At 41.8% G+C, this 20,005-nt stretch overlaps 1 protein-coding gene across 1 annotated transcript in view; it reads right to left on the minus strand.

Annotated features, from left to right (window-relative positions):
• Nucleotides 1-20,005, minus strand: part of LOC126144870 (Down syndrome cell adhesion molecule-like protein Dscam2) — a 549,485-nt gene that overhangs the window by 296,531 nt on the left and 232,949 nt on the right. Inside the window, exons 10-11 of the mRNA XM_049915521.1 lie at nt 19,750-19,895; nt 12,391-12,529 (exon numbers count right to left, since the gene is read on the minus strand). Of these exons, the coding sequence (XP_049771478.1) occupies nt 12,391-12,529; nt 19,750-19,895 (285 nt within the window). The remainder of the gene's footprint in view (nt 1-12,390; nt 12,530-19,749; nt 19,896-20,005) is intronic.

Consider the following 20,005-nt stretch of genomic DNA (forward strand, 5'->3'; position numbering starts at 1 on the left):
AAACACAGCAAAAGCTTCAAAAGTTAGACTCATTGGAACAAACTCTCGAACAAACACGTGAAGATTTAACTGCTGAGTTACATAACATTGAATCGAAATGTCAGAAAGTCTGTAATGACGTAAAAACACAAATTTGTGAGCATTTCCAACCTATTTTTTCGCGTCATGAAAATGCATTACAGAATCATGAAGCAGCCATAAAAGAACTGCAAACTATTGTTCATGAAAATCATGAGACCTTGCAAGCTAAAATTGACTCAGTTGCATCTACCGATTTGGTTACGCAACTTTCAAAAACTCAAGAAAACTTAAAGGATACAGTAGATACTCTGAAAATTGGTTCAGAAAGACACATGGAGGAAATTAGTTCATTATCAGAGAAAGTAGTTGAACTTTCGGATCAGCTAAATAATTTATCTATGAAGGTAGATGATAATCTGAATGACACAAAACCAGTAGTCTTTAATGACACAGAAGAGTATGAACAAATTAGAAAATTCAAACAAAATCAAAATCAAATCAATACACAGTACAAAAGAGAAATCCGGGAAGTACAAGATCAGTTGACGCAGGTAATACAAGAATTACATATTTTAGAGGACACTCGCGCTCCAGTACGGGAAGAGGGACATAGAAATACGGAACAACCACAAAATAATAACACAGGACACTTCGGAAATTATGAAAGAAATTGGCAAGGCGCACCGAATTTTGAGATGGAACCGCCGACACGACGTAACAATGACTGACATGCGACTCGCCGACATGATGATTTTGACTATAAGCTGTTCATTACTTAACGTAAATTCAAAACGTTTAAGAATTCTGCCAACGACATTCATCCACAAGCATGGCTTCATCTATTTTCTCATTGTTTTCCTCCCAACTGGTCATTGGAGCACAGGTTAGAATTTATGTGTGGCTACTTGGAGAATGAACCAGCTGTAAGAATGCGATCGGTCATTCACGATTGTCACAGTGAAGGAGAATTTTATCATGCCTTCCTCTCAGTATATTGGTCTCAAGCTACACAAGACCGAGTAAAGAATAGCATCATAATGATGAAACATTTCGAACAATCTGAATTTTCCAGTCTTGTGAAATATTTTGAAGACATGTTGCACAAGAATCAGTACCTGTCAAACCCATACAGCCCCTCAGAACTCATCCGCATTTGCTTAATCAAACTGCCTGAACATTTGAGACATATTATTTTAGCAGGACATTGCAAAGACGACATTGAAGCTTTTTAGGGACTGTTACAAGAACTGGAAATTGACACTGACAATTGCGGAACGCGAAAACAGGAGCAAAACAATTACAGATCACATCCGTCACAATTCCGCGATGACAGAAATAATATACGACAAGGTTATTCTTTCAATGTAAATCGTGACCGAAACAGACACCACCCTTATGACAACCAGTGGCAGAGTAGTAATAATTACAGGGAAAGATCACCTCTCCGCGGTCATGACTATCACAGAGACAATCAGAGAAACAGACAATATGGGAACAAAAATAATTATTATCAAGGGAGACAGAATAACTTTAGACGCAACAGTCCAGCGCGCAGTTACGATTCAGGGAGAAATTCTCCACCACGTGACCGACAAGAAAGAAACTATGGAATCTACCGAGATGATGACAGACGATATGATCGTAATGACAGACCTGAATTGCATCAGAACTGGCGGGATTCAAACAGAGCAGAGCCCTCTCGACACGGTGAATTTGTAGAAGTTAGGTCTCCAAATCCCAATAACGACGCGCGCCAACAAAGACACAATAGGCAATGACTCATACCACTGGCAGCCACAAAACGTACTTATGAAACTGACGACACAGCTGCCGTAGCTAGTAATTACGTAAAAATGGAAGACATTAGGGACATCTTACTCCTGGAACGCGATGTAAAACATAACAACATTGCATATCCTGTGATTCACATTACTGTAAATGACGTAAAATTTACGGCAGTACTTGACTCTGGCAGTCCCATTTCAGTAATTAGTGAAACAGCTTTTAGCAAATGCAACAAATCGAACGATTGCCCCACACTTCCGTTACATAAGATTAAATTACAAGGTGCAATCTTTGGAAAAAGTGTAGATGTACGCCAACAAACAAACTTAGAATTCTTTTATCAAAGCCACAGCTTCTCTATGAACTTTCTTATTGTTCCATAATTGTCGACGGAAATTATACTGGGAGTAGACTTTTTGAATGAATACAAAGCAATCTTAAGCTTTCACGATGCTGAAATAAGTTTAGAGAAAGATGGTAAGTCAATAGCTTTGAAATTTGAAGACTGGCTCTCAAACCATGATAAGGAAATTAATCGGCTTTACCTTCTGTTAGACAACAGTTCGGAATTTTCTACAGGACTAGACACTAATAATCACTCTGCAAGTACTGACAGGGATGATATCGACAGCATATTTGAAATTAATGAGTTAATTCAGAATAAAATTCAAACAATTGAGAATTGTAATGACACTGATAGGCAGGACCTTTTTGAGATTTTACTAGCACATTCCACAGTTTTTACTCACAAAACAGGAACAATCAAGGGACTTCAATACCAATTTCGTGTTCGTGAGCATACTAAATTTTGTGTTAGACCATACGTAATTCCAGCACATTATAGGGACCGTATTAGAACAGAAATACAATCTAGGCTTGACGAGGGCATTATTGTGCCTGCAGTAAGCTCATACAACAATCCGTTACATGTTGTTGAGAAGAAAAATGGATCGATCAGGCTTGTCTTAGATTCGAGACAAATCAATACTATCATTATTCCTGAAACAGACAGGCTGCAGACGATGGAAGAACTTCTTCAAAATTTTAATGGTGTAAAAGTGTTGTCTTCCATTGATCTCAGATCCAGCTTCTATCAGATCGAACTTCATCCAGAATGTAGAAAATACACAGCTTTCCTTTGTTTCGGCGTTTGTTATCAGTTTCGGAAACTTCCTTTTGGTTTGAACATTTCTTCGGCAGCATTCATTCGCGGGCTAAATTCCATACTACCTGAGTTCTTAAAACGTCACATCACCTTATATGTGGACGCTATTCTAATAGCAGAAGCTTCATGGGAACAACATAATCGCATCCTCAACAGTTTGTTACGTATTTTTGCAGAATCTGGAATTACAGTTAAATTGGAAAAGTCTGAATTCGGTAGGTCAAAGGTGAGGTTTTTGGGACATATTATTTCTTCTGAAGGCATTCAGCCGGATCCTGAAAAGTTAGAAGCAATCAGAGCCATTCCGGTTCCATCCACAAAAAGACAAGTCTGCAGTTTTCTAGGTCTCGTAAATTTTTACCGTCGTTTTCTGAATATGCAAATTCTAGTTACACCAAAACTTTGTTCCCTCACTGGAAAAAATACTATTTGGAACTGGGACGAACAAGCACAGTTGGAATTCAATTCTTTGAAAGAAGCGTTACTTCACGCGCCAATACTAGCTCATCCAGATCTGTCACAAGATTTCTGCCTTAGCACGGATTCTTCTAAAGTCGGTCTTGGTGCCCACTTATTTCAAGAAGCCTTAGAAAATGACACTACAGTTCAGAAAACCATTGCTTTTGCTAGCCGAGTACTAACAAAATCTGAAAAAAATTATTCCGTTACTGAATTAGAAGCTTTAGCTATCGTTTGGGCATTTAACAAATTCCGTTTCTTTCTTTCTGGCAAGCACGTAAAAGTATACAGTGATCATTGTGCATTACAATTTCTTATGTCTTCAAAATTAAATCATGGCAGGTTAAAACGTTGGGCATTGTTTTTGCAAGAATTCCGCTTCACAATAGTCTAAATTCCCGGCAAGGAGAACATTGTTGCGGACGCGCTGTCACGTGCACCGGCTGGGCTTGAGAAAAGTAACACAGAAGGCAACCTTGAGAAAAATTTCAGTATTCTTTACATTCAGAAAGTCACCTTTGAAAACTTCATCACCACATCTTTAAAGGACATTGCTCATGAACAAGATAAAGATCCGATTTGGAAAGACATCAAAAGTAAATGGCATGAAAAGACACACACTCAGATTCGGCATTATTACCTGGTTAGAAACAACATACTCTTCAAACGCTGCACTGTTGATGACAAGCTATGGGTACTTTGCATTCCAGAGGATTTTGTTGATAAGCTCATTTGGTACATTCATTTCAGCTATGCACATTTTGGCCCACGAAAATGTTATCATATTCTTCGAACGACTTGTTATTTTAACAATATGGAAAAGAGAATTCGAAGAGTCTTGTCTATTTGTAAACTTTGTCAAAAGGCGAAACCATCTACTATCTCACATCGTGCTCCGTTGTTTCCTATTATTCCTTCTAAATTAAAAGAATTTGCTGCTGTTGATCTCTTGGGACCCCTTGTCAGAACATCGAATGGATTTTCGTACGTTATAGTCGCTGTTGAACTTACTTCAAAATTTGTTTCTTTCACTCCACTGGACGGCTGTATCCAACGCCTTTGTTAAAAATTTCTTACGTGAAGTTGGACACGTTAGTAAAGTCATTTCAGATAACGGACCGCAATTCAGATCTGCTGTTTGGTCACGCATGCTTCGGAATCATAAAATCAAACCTGTTTTTATTTCATTGTACTCACCACATTGTAACCCGTCTGAACGGATTATGAAAGAAATCAATAAGCTTTGCAGACTTTATTGTCACAGAAATCATCAGCATTGGGACAGATATTTACACATATTTCAGAATGTGCTGAATGAAATGCCTCATGATTCCACTGCTTTACCACCTACTCTTGTACTAAAGAATGAAGAACCACCGAACAGAATCAGAGAGCTTGTACCTTTCCCGAATACACGTAAACTTCGACACAAAGACATAATTGATTTGGCTCTTAAAAATATAAAATCTGCAGCAGACAAAAGGAGAAAACTACACGGTAAAGCAAATGCAAAGAAATTATATATTGGTCAGAAAGTTCTCATTAAAGCTCATTCATTGTCACATAAGAAGAAACACTTGAGTCACAAATTCTTTCTAGTTTACAATGGACCTTACAGAATCCGACGTATACCACATGATAATTGCGTTGAAGTTGAAACTCTGCGTACTAGGAAGAGTAAAGGTTTACACCACATTTCACTTGTAAAACCGTTCATTGAGAGATAATCTGCTTTTTAACTTGGTATTTGCAATTTTCACTTCACGCTACTTGTACAATTTGTCACACTGAGAAACTGTTAACATGCAACAATGTTTTGAAGTTCAATATCCACTCAAGAACCAAGAGAACTTATTTGAACAGAAATTACGAATGCATTGTTATTGCGAACAGACGACACAGTGTTATTGTGTGTGTACATTCTTGCTTGTTAGTTGCACGATTACGTAACAACTATAAGGCTCACATACTTAGAACATATACTGGTACTGCTAATGAGATTCTAATGCAACATTTTGGTTTACTTGAAAATACATTCTGGATTTAAAGTACTTTCTGTGAGATACCAGATGAGACAGTGGTTAGTTTATGTGACAGCTACACGATTTTATCACGACGCTACTAATGAGTGACAATTTACAATGTTGCTTTTGCGATGTTTCTGTTTCATATCTGCACAGGTTTTCTGTATTATTCTGGAAATAAAACATGTTTTAGTAGTAACTTTTGTGGTATAGCTACAATGAGACAGCCTTTTCCGTAGCACAACAATACGTTACAGCACAGTACTTTCATCATCACAACAATAAGCGTAATAACTAAGATATCTATACGCACTGCATTTCACTTTTGTTTATCATGAGGTAAGTACATTGACTTCTGCAGAACTTAACTTTCGGAGGACGATAACTATGACACTTCCACAGAGATTATCTTACAACAAGACACACATTTAGCGCTACAGGACACGCATTTCAGTGATTAATTTTGTACTTAAAACATTTATTTTTAAAGATATTTGAAGTACAATGGTACAAAGGTTTTCCGTGATACATTTCATTCCATTGCTGTAACCTGTAACACCTGAAGGTATAATTACATTAATCCTCAGGGGGGGTACACGCTTACTTTGTGTACCATGTGTTTGGCAAGCACAAGGAGCCCTAGCTAATATGGTATTTGCTTATACAACTTTACACATCGGTACCATATTTCTCTAATACATAAATTACACAGCTATCTGATCATTTAACTGAGAGAGACAAACTTTTTTACTACGACAGTGACAGATGTTTACGTAATTACACCGTTGGATAACTTCACACTAGCAAAATTGTATTTTGTCTGTACTTTGTGAAGTTTTCATATTTTTTCAGAGCCATTGTGATATTATGAGAACTTTGAATGATATATATGGTATGGGATCACGATTTTTAAAGTACGTTTGAGGCAGATGACACTTTTGACATGAGCAGAGAATTTTTTTTAATTATTGGAGGAAGCTACGACGATTTTGAGAGTTGACTGAGGTGTTATGATGTTATTATTACGATGACTATGTGTATTATGCTGTTGCGGTATGTTTATGATCAATAAGCTGATGCTATATGAGGAATTTGATTATGCTATGTATTTATTATGATGAAATATTGAAGTGTCGTCGCAAGATTGACATGTCGACGAATATATATATATGTGTAATAAGGTAAGGAGTAATGAATAGTGGTTAGGGACTCTGACTTGTGAAAAAGGATGTTGGAAACCAAGAATCATACTTTAAGAGTTATGAAATGTATGTAAATGCGTGAATGTATTACAATGCCGACGAAAGTTTTTTGGACTCTGTTATATCAATAGCACTTTGTTTCTACAGATTTGTAACGCAAATTCTTGACCTGTGAAATATTTTTATATGAGACTGTCACTGTAGCAGAAACTGCTGTCATAAATATTTCAGTAAGAAAGGTAAGTGATCTTGACGTAATGCGTTTTGGGCGCCCAGCTGAGAGGTAGTCGTCTGACAAAAGAAAGCCATTAGGTGGAGAAAAAAAAAAGAGGCCATTATCCTCGCCATTGACATTCCTTTAGAGATAGCATCACAAATACGACACGTTTATTACTTGGAAAGATACTTACATCTGCATACCTGATTATGACAAACGTCTTTCTACGAGAGTTGAGAGAATTTCTACTAACTTATGAAATGTCACGTGACTATTGAATGATATTTTTATGCTTTGCTTTAGATAGTTGCTTATTTCATTTGGTATCTGTTTTCCAGCTGTGTTGCAGCATTAGTTTTATAAAATAAACTTAGATGCATTTGCTAATGTGAACACTTTCTGTCAACAGATCTATTAAATAATTATTTCCTCATCCACATTCTTTGAAAAAGGACCTCTTGGAATGGAAAGAACAATAAGAAGGGACTAATAACAATAACTGCATATATAATTTTATTTTCAAGTACTTGGTAATTTCTTTTGTAGAATAAATTGTGATGCATCACTCTAGTGTTAAGATGTGACATAGGTATTAAACATGGCCATTTTTACTGTAATATTTTTTCTGCTTGAGCTTTGTCATGTTTAGGTATAAGTTACTGCTATTTGCCAGGCATAGTGTTACTGAATTTGACTTTGTGTTACTGTGCTAAGCCAGTTTATTATTGATTTATTTTTCTTATTTGCTGCTCATTGCATGTTAGTTGTAATATTGTTGCTTACTTTGCCAATTTGAATTTTTTGTCATTGCCGTTTGTATTAATTGGTTTATGCTGCTGCATTGCCTCATCCCTTGGTATATATATCTGAGCTCAGTAGATTTAAGTCAGCTTAAGAGGGGGTAGACTATATAAGAGAATGAGTTATGATGAATTGGAAGAAATGCATTGAGAAGCAATACAAAAAAGGTTTGATCAAAAAAGTAGTGTACAGTGGAGAAAAACTATTTTTGAAAGAGGATATGAACAGAATACAGAAAGCATGCTTGGATAGGATTTTTTTGGTGGAAACAAAGGTTGAAATAAGACGAAAGATATATGGAATGAAGTTTTGGGTTGGACTGCAGTACCAAACGTTACACTGAAAACAAACCCTGTCCTTTCCTTTTCTGTTATCCCACTATGTGTTTGTGTACCCTTGTGTATTTGTTTTCTTCCTGTCTCTGTGTAGTTTCATAGAATTTTTTCTTCTTCTAATACTAAGCTACATTCACTATGATGAGGAATACTGTTATCCTGAAATATAATTGGCTTTAATAATATTTTATTTACCTTGTAAATATGATTAGACATTATTTATTCTGTTTTGTCTTAATGCTCATATGTAAAGTTGATGTTTCAAAAGTTATTCTGATCTTTTATGTATTTACTTATGTCATAATTCCTGTAACACTGTTGTATATGTTAGTTCGATTTTTTTGTAAAGCCTGTATTACTACAAATGTTATCTGTATTGTTATGTTTTTAATGATGTATTTTGTACCTTTGTAATTGTATTCTCATGTTATAATATTGTAATTGACACCAGTTCATCAAATTAAGTAACTTGTAAGTTACATTTCACTGCACACATTTCTGTTGGTCATAGTATATGGACAATATGTGAGAAGTAGGGACTGACAGTGTTTGCACGTGTGTTAATAATTCAGCAGGGACTGGATAACAGCATTGCTGGTTCTGAGGACAATTCCAAAAACTTTGTGAGTGCACAAGTGGTGGTTATGGACTTGCTATATTCTCTGCAAGACTCTTCGATGGTGATTGTGCACCTGCACAGTCGCAACAGATGGCTGCTAGCTATCTCTACAAGGACTGAAGTGGGTCTACACCTTTGATGACCCACCAATACCATTATTTCTACAAGGACTACAGTGGGTCTACAGCTTTGCTGACTCACCAATACCATTATTTCTACAAGGACTGCAGTGGGTCTACACCTCTGGTGGCCACCAATACCACAATCTCTACCAGGATTACAGTGGGCCTGTCCACAATTTCTACAAGCACTGCAGTGGGTCTGCATCTCTGATGACCCACCAATACCATACTCTCTACCAGGACTAGAGTGGGTCTGCTCTGTGATGACCTACCTACCAATCTTCTTCAAAACGTCGAATGACTCTGCTGTGGGTTTGCTCTGTTGTGGCCCATTACCTGTCTGCATGTCAAGAGTCAGCACAGTCTTTCCGTTGGAAGGACAACACTACTTCTTCACGACTGCATGGACATCCACTACTTCTGTGTGCATTGTCTTTTACTGCTCAGACTTTGATAAAAGAAACGGCAGTTTTACTGTGATGCATGATCAGGACTGTCTTTATGGACTGTGAGAGAATTTTAGCTTTTGACCACCATTGTATTAATAAGTGTGTGCATTTGATATCTTTGTTATTGTAATTATGAAAAATTTTATCAAATCATTATTGGCCACTCCCCAAAACAATTTGTAAAATTTTTTGTGGGGAGCATGGGGGCTATGTAAGTAGGCTGTTTATGTTTTCTTATTGGCAACGTTACATAGCGCTCTGTATGAAAATCACTGGCTGTGCTGTGTGCAGTCTGTAGCTAGTTTGCATTGTTGTCTGCCATTGTAGTGTTGGGCAGCGGCAGCTGGATGTGAACAGCGCGTAGCGTTGCGCAGTTGGAGGTGAGCCGCCAGCAGTGGTGGATGTGGGGAGAGAAATGGCGGAGTTTTGAAATTTGTCATGAACTGCTATATATATTATGACTATTAAGCTGGCAGTAGTGGCGCTCGCTGTATTGCAGTAACTTGAATAACGAAGATTTTTGTGAGGTAAGTGATTTGTGAAAGGTACAGGTTAATGTTAGTCAGGGCCATTCCTTTGTAGGGATTTCTGAAAGTCAGACTGCGTTGCACTAAAAAAATATTGTGTGTCAGTTTAAGCACAGTCATGTACAATGTTCAAAGGGGACGTTTCAAATCTTGTTGTTAAATTTTTTTCTTCATTATCTATGGTGACTGTTCGGATAGCCAAAACCCCACATTTATCATATTGTATATTCCAGAATAATCTTAAAAAATCATTTAACCCTTTACATAATATTTCCCTTATCATTTCCAAATCCTTTTCCCCCAACAAAAAAGAAAAAGAAATATGCTGTGAATTCTGGAAAAGCGTCATCTAAGAAATAACTCAATGGGCAGTTTCGTACAGATTTCCTTACTAAAGACTGATATCTGAATGTCTTGTAGAGTACGTAATTATTTATAAAATGTATTTGTTTTCTGCTAAGAAACTGCATTTTAGCAATGTATGGCCAAAGTAATTTATGACTGTAAACCCAAATATGGCCTATCTCTGTTTAACATCTAAGTTCTCTTTTATTCTAATTTAATAATAACTAGTGGTTGTTTTATGTCTATACAGGGTGGTCCATTGATCGTGACCGGGCCAAATATCCCACGAAATAAGCGTCAAACGAAAAAACTACAAAGAACCAAACTCTTCTAGCTTGAAGAGGTAAACCAGATGGCGCTGTGGTTGGCCCGCTAGATGGCGCTGCCATAGGTCAAACGGATAACAACTACGTTTTTTAAAATAGGAACCCCCATTTTTATTACATGTTCGTGTAGTACGTAAAGAAGTATGAATGTTTTAGTTGGACCACTTTTTTCGCTTTGTGAGAGACGGCGCTGTAATAGTCACAAACATATGGCTCACAATTTTAGACGGACAGTTGGTAACAGGTAGGTTTATAAATGAAAATACAGAACGTAGGTACGTTTGAACATTTTATTTCGGTTGTTCCAATGTGATACTTGTACCTTTGTGAACTTAACATTTCTGAGAACGCAGGCTGTTACAGTGTGATTACCTGTAAATACCACATTAATGCAATAAATTCTCAAAATGATGTCCGTCAACCCCAATGCATTTGGCAATACGTTTAACGACATTCCTCTCAACAGCGAGTAGTTCGCCTTCCGTAATGTTCGCACATGCATTGACAATGCGCTGCCGCATGTTGTCAGACGTTGTCGGTGGATCACGATGGCAAATATCCTTCAACATTCCTCACAGAAAGATCCGGGGACGTCAGATCCGGTGAACGTGCGTGCCATGGTATGGTGTTTCGACGATAAATCCACCTGTCATGAAATATGCTATTCAATAACGCTTCAACCGCACGCGAGCTATGTGCCGAACATCCATCATGTTGGAAGTACATCGCCATTCTGTCATGCAGTGAAACATGTTGTAGTAACATCGATAGACCATTACGTAGGGAATCAGCATGCATTGCACCATTTAGATTGCCATCGATAAAATGGGGGCGAATTATCCTTCCTCCCATAATACCGCACCATACATTAACCCGCCAAGGTCGCTGATGTTCCACTTGTCGCAGGCATCGCGAATTTTCCGTTGCCCAATAGTGCATATTATGCCGGTTTACGTTACCACTGCTGCTGAATGACGTTTCGTCGCTAAATAGAACGCGTGCAAAAAATCTGTCATCGTCCCGTAATGTCTCTTGTGCCCAGTGGCAGAACTGTACACCACATTCAAAGTGATCGCCATGCAATTCCTGGTGCATAGAAAGATGGTACCGTTGCAATCAGTGTTGATGTAGCATTCTCAACACCGACGTTTTTGAGATTGCCGATTCTCGCACAATTTGTCTGCTACTGATGTGCGGATTAGCCGCGACAGCAGCTAAAATACCTACTTGGGCACCATAATTTGTTGCAGGTCGTGGTTGACGTTTCACATGTGGCCGAACACTTCCTGTTTCCTTAAATAACGTAACTATCCGGCGAACGGTCCGGACACTTGGATGATGTCCAGGATACCGAGCAGCATACATAGCACACGCCCGTTGGGCATTTTGATCACAATTGCCATACATCAACACGATATCGACCTTTTCCGCAATTGGTAAACAGTCCATTTTAATACGGGTAATGCATCACGAAGCAAATGCCGTCCGCACTGGCGGAATATTACGTGATACCACGTACTTATACGTTTGTGACTATTACAGTTCCATCTATCACAAAGCGAAAAAAGTGGTCCAGCTAAAACATTCATATTTCTTTACGTACTACACGAATATGTAATAAAAAATAGGGGTTCCTACTTAAAAAAAACGCAGTTGATATCCGTTTGACTTATGGCAGCGCCATCTAGCGGGCCAACCATAGCGCCATCTGGTTTTCCCCTTCAAGCTAGACGAGTTTCGTTCTTTGTAGTTTTTTCGTTTGGTGCTTATTTCGTGAGATATTTGGCCCGGTCACTATCAGTGGACCACGCAGTATTTTAACGATGTTGTGTGTGGTGTGTATATCACCGTCGAAACTGTGCAGAAGTGAAAAACGGAAAATAAAAAGATATTGTAATCTAAGTTACGATAGCCAGTGCAGGAGATAACGGACATTCGGAAGGTACACCTCGGCTGTGGACCCAGCCGGAAGTGGATCAGTGGCTCGACTCACCGTTGACCTGCAGCTGTGCCGAGTGGTTGGCGCTGGCGGCGTTGTTGGAGGCGACGCAGGTATAGGTGCCGCTGTGGCGCGAGGACAGCTTGCTGAAGAGCAGCACGCTCAGGAAGTCGCTCACCTGCTTCTCGCTCACCTGCACAATCACACTCGGTGAGTTGTAACACACTAGGGTAAGCGGGGGGAGGGGGGGGGACTACAGACACGGGAGAATTCAGGGAAAGATAAATAAGAATACGCTGTGTTCATTTTCATAAAGGTGTCGAATTGGAATGTCAACTGAACAGGCTATAGGCCTACTGCCCGACCACGACATAATTACACTTGGCCTCCCGACGGTATTTCACGAGGACACACTGAACCGTTGGACAGTATATGCACGACTGACCTGAAAACACTGAAATGCGATACATTTTCCCTAGCCATTTTCGCTTGCCATTTGCGTTACTCACCAATGTACTTGCTTATTGTAACTTCATCGTGTGTTTCCGACAACTGCCACGGGAGGACAAGTGCAGTAATATCGTGTTCGGATAGTACCTACCTTGACACACGGTATACGAGAACCAATACCACAGAGGTAGTTACCATAGCTCATAACTGAGGCTTTCTATCGTGTGAACCATGATATTCTTGTGCGAAATTTAAAACATTATGTACGGGGGGCATTCAGTAAGTAATGCAACACACTTTTTTTCCCCCTATCAATTTCAGTTGAAAAATTTTTTAAAACTAGTTGCGTAAAGTGTGGACGTTGAAGCCATACATCTTAAGTCATGCACCGTCTTGAATCTCGAAACAGAAGACGTGGACTGAGTTCCTTTCATGTATTGTCTCGGAAATGAAAGTTTATGTTAGTTGCTAATAGACTGTATTTCAAAATGTTTTTACGAGGAACGTTCGGTAAGTAATGTAAAACATTTTTTTCCTCAGCCAATTTCTGCTGTAACGATTCACAGTTTTTGTGAAACATTGCAGAATATTTCCAGAATGTAATTTTCACTCTGCAGCGGAGTGTGCGCTGATATTGAACTACCTGGCAGATTAAAACTGCGTGCCGGACCGAGACTCGAACTCAGGACCTTTGCTTTCGTGGGCAAGTGCTCTAACAACTGAGCTACCCAAGCACGACTCACGCCCCCTCCTCACAGCTTTACTTCTGCCAGTACCTCGTCTCCTACCTTCCAAACTTTACAGAAGCTCTCCTGCGAACCTTACAGAAATAGCACTTCTGAAAGAAAGGAGGACGGGTCGCGAGTCGTGCTTGGGTAGCCCAGATGGTAGAGCACCTGCCCGCGAAAGGCCAAGATCGCGAGTTCGAGTCTCGGTCCGGCACACAGCTTTAATCCGCCACGAAGTTTCAAAATTTATGTTAGTTGCCAACAGATTCTATTTCAAAATGTTTTTACGAGGGGCTTTCAGTAAGTAATGTAAAATATTTTTTTTCCTCGTCCAGTTTTGGGCGAAAAGATTGGCAGTTTTTTGTGGAACATTGTGGAATATTCCCTCTTCAGCTCTTATAGTTTCAGGGTCCGCAGCACGTGGTCTTGCGGTAGCGTTCTCGCTTCCCGCGCACAGGGTCCCGGGTTTGATTACCGGTGGGGTCAGGGATTTTTCTCTGCCTCGTGATGACTGGGTGTTGTGTGTCTTTCATCATCATTGACTCGCAAGTCGCCGAAGTGGCGTCAACTAAAAAGGACTTGCAATACGGCGGCCGAACTTCCCCACATGGGGCCTTCCGGCCAACAATGCCATACGATCATTTCATAGTTTCATGAAGTTCCGGCAGGTGGCGGCGGTGTAAGTAGCCTTCAAAATGACGTCTGTAATGGACATGCGTTACAAGCTGAGAGTTCCCATTGAGTCTCTTTTGGCGAAATATCAGAGCATCGCAGATATTAATAGGCGATTGCTGGATATCTACGAAGACCGAGCGGTGAACAAAGGCAAAGCAGTCGTTGGGCGAAGCGTCTATCAACGCAACATCTACATCTACATCTACATGACTACTCTGCAATTCAAATTTAAGTGCTTGGCAGAGGGTTCGTCGAACCACAATCATACCATCTCTCTACCATTCCACTCCCGAACAGCGCGCGGAAAAAACGTACACCTAAACCTTTCTGTTCGAGCTCTGATTTCTCTTATTTTATTTTGATGATCATTCCTACCTATGTAGGTTGGGCTCAACAAAATATTTTCGCATTCGGAAGAGAAAGTTGGTGACTGAAATTTCGTAAATAGATCTCGCCGCGACGAAAAACGTCTTTGCTGTAATGACTTCCATCCGAATTCGCGTATCATATCTGCCACACTCTCTCCCCTACTACGTGATAATACAAAACGAGCTGCCGTTTTTTGCACCCTTTCGATGTCTTCCGTCAATCCCAGCTGGTAAGGATCCCACACCGCGCAGCAATATTCTAACAGAGGACGAACGAGCGTAGTGTAATCTGTCTCTTTAGTGGACTTGTTGCATCTTATAAGTGTCCTGCCAATGAAACGCAACCTTTGGCTCGCCTTCCCCACAATATTGTCTATGTGGTCTTTCCAACTGAAGTTGTTCGTAATTTTAACACCCAGGTACTTAGTTGAATTGACAGCCTTGAGAATTGTACTATTTATCGAGTAATCGAATTCCAACGGATTTCTTTTGGAACTCATGTGGATCACCTCACACTTTTCGTTATTTAGCGTCAACTGCCACCTGCCACACCATACAGCAATCTTTTCTAAATCGTTTTGCAACTGATACTGGTCTTCGGAAGACCTTACTAGACGGTAAATTACAGCATCATCTGCGAACAACCTAAGAGAACTGCTCAGATTGTCACCCAGGTCATTTATATAGATCAGGAACAGCAGAGGTCCCAGGACGCTTCCCTGGGGAACACCTGATATCACTTCAGTTGTACTCGATGATTTGCCGTCTATTACTACGAACTGCGACCTTCCTGACAGGAAATCACGTATCCAGTCGCACAACTGAGACGATACCCCATAGGCCCGCAGCTTGATTAGAAGTCGCTTGTGAGGAACGGTGTCAAAAGCTTTCCGGAAATCTAGAAATGCGGAATCAACTTGAGATCCCCTACTTCGTGCGAATAAAGAGCTAGCTGCGTTGCACAAGAACGATGTTTTCTGTAACCATGCTGATTACATATCAATAGATCGTTCCCTTTGAGGTGATTCATAATGTTTGAATACAGTATATGCTCCAAAACCCTACTGCAAACCGACGTCAATGATATAGGTCTGTAGTTCGATGGATTACTCCTACTACCCTTCTTAAATACTGGTGCGACTGCGCAATTTTCCAACCTGCAGGTACAGATCTATCGGTGAGCGAGCGGTTGTATATGATTGCTAAGTAGGGAGCTATTGTATCAGCCTAATCTGAAAAGGAACCTAATCGGTATACAATCTGGACCTGAAGACTTGCCCGTATCAAGCGATTTGAGTTGCTTCGCAACGCCTAAGGTATCTACTTCTAAGAAACTCATGCTAGCAGCTGTTCGTGTTTCAAATTCTAGAATATTCCATTCGTCTTCCCTGGTGAAGGAATTACTGACAAGGTCACAGAAACCTGTCCCATCTTCAGCGTGCTGGCCTGCTGCATACAGCTGTGACTCTTGCAATGTTGGAACGTGCGTACACTCTCACTACAGTCGAAGGGCCGATCGTACTCAAACACCTCGCTGCACAACTGCAAATCTCTGAAGGTGGTGCTCATACACTCATCCACTAAAAGGTGTCCGCCCGCTGGGTTCCTCAATGCCTAACAGAAGCCTATAAAGAGCAACGACGGACCATCTGTGCGGAGTTGTGCTCGCGCGTTAAGAGGCTCATCGTGGAAATTTTTCGTCGGACACAGTCACAGGCGACGAAACATGGGTTCATCACTTCAACCCGGAAACAAAACGGCAATCCATGTAGTGGCGCCACGCAACCTCTCTTCCACACCCTCAGGTGGTAGAGTCATGGTGATGGTCTTCTGGGACTCTGAATGGGTTATTCTGTTTGGTGTCCTCCCTCTTGGTGCAACGATCAGCTCTAAAGCACACTCCTGGAAATTGAAATAAGAACACCGTGAATTCATTGTCCCAGGAAGGGGAAACTTTATTGACACATTCCTGGGGTCAGATACATCACATGATCACACTGACAGAACCACAGGCACATAGACACAGGCAACAGAGCATGCACAATGTCGGCACTAGTACAGTGTATATCCACCTTTCGCAGCAATGCAGCCTGCTATTCTCCCATGGAGGCGATCGTAGAGATGCTGGATGTAGTCCTGTGGAACGGCTTGCCATGCCATTTCCACCTGGCGCCTCAGTTGGACCAGCGTTCGTGCTGGACGTGCAGACCGCGTGAGACGACGCTTCATCCAGTCCCAAACATGCTCAATGGGGGACAGATCCGGAGATCTTGCTGGCCAGGTTAGTTGACTTACACCTTCTAGAGCACGTTGGGTGGCACGGGATACATGCGGACGTGCATTGTCCTGTTGGAACAGCAAGTTCCGTTGCCGGTCTAGGAATGGTAGAACGATGGGTTCGATGACGGTTTGGATGTACCGTGCACTATTCAGTGTCCCCTCGACGATCACCAGTGGTGTACGGCCAGTGTAGGAGATCGCTCCCCACACCATGATGCCGGGTGTTGGCCCTGTGTGCCTCGGTCGTATGCAGTCCTGATTGTGGCGCTCACCTGCACGGCGCCAAACACGCATACGACCATCATTGGCACCCAGGCAGAAGCGACTCTCATCGCTGAAGACGACACGTCTCCATTCGTCCCTCCATTCACGGCTGTCGCGACACCACTGGAGGCGGGCTGCACGATGTTGGGGCGTGAGCGGAAGACGGCCTAACGGTGTGCGGGACCGTAGCCCAGCTTCATGGAGACGGTTGCGAATGGTCCTCGCCGATACCCCAGGAGCAACAGTGTCCCTAATTTGCTGGGAAGTGGCGGTGCGGTCCCCTACGGCACTGCGTTGGATCCTACGGTCTTGGCGTGCATCCGTGCGTCGCTGCGGTCCGGTCCCAGGTCGACGGGCACGTGCACCTTCCGCCGACCACTGGCGACAACATCGATGTACTGTGGAGACCTCACGCCCCACGTGTTGAGCAATTCGGCGGTACGTCCACCCGGCCTCCCGCATGCCCACTATACGCCCTCGCTCAAAGTCCGTCAACTGCACATACGGTTCACGTCCACGCTGTCGCGGCATGCTACCAGTGTTAAAGACTGCGATGGAGCTCCGTATGCCACGGCAAACTGGCTGACACTGACGGCGGCGGTGCACAAATGCTGCGCAGCTAGCGCCATTCGACGGCCAACAGCGCGGTTCCTGGTGTGTCCGCTGTGCCGTGCGTGTGATCATTGCTTGTACAGCCCTCTCGCAGTGTCCGGAGCAAGTATGGTGGGTCTGACACACCGGTGTCAATGTGTTCTTTTTTCCATTTCCGGGAGTGTACATGATGAGTAGGTTATCGATGCACCAAGACGTTGTCTCCAATGTCGACCAGTAGAGCGGTAACATGCGGGCTTACAGGCCCTCTCAGGAAGGTGGCGTAAGGCCGTCGCGTTGAACGGAGATAATGTTGAAAAATAGGGAATTGTAGCCAAAATAGTGGGGAATAATATGGTGTATTGGAATTCTGAATAAAAACAACTTTCTTTCAGAAAAATATGTTTTGCATTACTTATTGAGCACGCCTCGCATTACCTTTGAAACAGCATGAAGGATGATAACGTGATTGTTTTTATGAATTTGTAGCACGTCATTTTTGGGCTGCGCCGTCGGCTAGTGCTCATCGCTGTTATTAACACCAGCGCGAGGTTTCCGGTTTCCAGGGACCGGGGCTATTCCCCAAACTGGAGATAACAGGCCAGGTTTCCCTTAATCCGGGTAAATGTTTAATGGTCATAGCCGACCCTGCTGTTTTCAATTTTTTGGTTCAGCAGTTACCCGGCTTGTTTGACTTGACCCACCACGAGTTCCTCTTTTGTCCAACCTCTTCATCTCGTACTGTAGCTGGTAAATTCTATACTAATGTTTCCTTACGTAACGGTAGAGCTTCATTCGTCGATATCTTTTACATACAGGACCGAGTCGCCAGCAGCAACACTACAAACATCGTCGATGTGACTTTTCCCTTTTATCTTGCTAATTCCTTATAATTTCAATTTTTATGCGTGGACTAACTTTTATTTTGAAACAATCGTTCTACCGTAAGGAAGGGAACCTCAACAATATCTTCAAATGTTAGTATCACTCAAACGAAATCACAGCGAAATTCATCCACTTAACTAATTCTTTGCTAAGGATATTATTTGCTCAATTTTCATTTGCCATATTTCTTGAATAATTATTAATGTATTTTAACCGCTTCTTCAAAATGTCTCAGGTGATGATAACGCTGTCTCATACGAGTACATGGGATCTCTGTGTCCTTTACAGTGATCGCTCAACATCTGACACGCCCCTCATATGCCCTACCACGCCCGGTAACAACACCAAGCATGAGCAACACTAATGCATTCTGCTGACCATTGTAGTTGTCACAGGCCGGCTGGAGTGGCCGTGCGGTTCTAGGCGCTACAGTCTGGAGCCGACCGATCGCTACGGTCGCAGGTTCGAATCCTGCCTCGGGCATGGATGCGTGTGATGTCCTTAGGTTAGTAAGGTTTAAGTAGTTCTAAGTGCTAGGCGACTGATGACCTCAGAAGTTAAGTCGCATAGTGCTCAGAGCCATTTGAACCATTTTCCTAGTTGTCACAGAAAGCTGCCACCCTAATCATTTACATACACGCCGATGGTGTGTACGTGTACAATGAACATAGACATTTGACCATGTCTTCTGGGCGCTTCAATCTTTTGTCAAGCAATGTACTTTTGTTGTCCTCAAAAATCTTCATCTTAGATAGATAGATGTTTTCTCAGTATTTGTGTGGACGACTGCCACTGCGAGTGCAGCTAGTCATCTTGGTAGTACAATCTGACACAGACCCTCTAACTCGGTGATAGTGCCTCATCCCTTCTCTGTTTACTTCCGTACTTGCCTTTTGTGTTTCGCAAAGTAAGGTTTTGAATTTATACGAGGTTCAAATGGCTCTGAGCACTATGGGACTTAACATCTTAGGTCATCAGTCCCCCAGAACTTAGAACTACTTAAACCTAACTAACCTAAGGACATCACACACATCCATGCCCGAGGCAGGATTCGAACCTGCGACCGTAACAGCAGCGCGGTTCCGGGCTGAAGCGCCTATAACCGCTCGGCTACCACGGACGGCTTTATACGAGGAAAGAGTTATGTATGGCTGAATGTTTGCTCGTTGTACCTGTAGGGATTTTGGAATGGGCGCCTTGTCCTTGAGCCATGAGAACCGGATTGGCAGGTCCCCAGATGACACACCACAGCCGACCTGCGCTCTGGCTCCTTCCCGCAAGTTGGGTTGAAATGTAAAGGGCGCCACCACCGGCGGACCTGTAAAAGTAAAAGTGTTGTGAAACAGTATCGTGATAGAAACCTGTCAACGTAATTGCAGTTGTGATTAATACACAGAATGTTTCAAATAGATTCACACAATTTCACAA

Source organism: Schistocerca cancellata, chromosome 1 (genome assembly GCF_023864275.1).
Source record: "Schistocerca cancellata isolate TAMUIC-IGC-003103 chromosome 1, iqSchCanc2.1, whole genome shotgun sequence".
NCBI classification, from domain to species: Eukaryota; Metazoa; Arthropoda; class Insecta; order Orthoptera; family Acrididae; genus Schistocerca; species Schistocerca cancellata.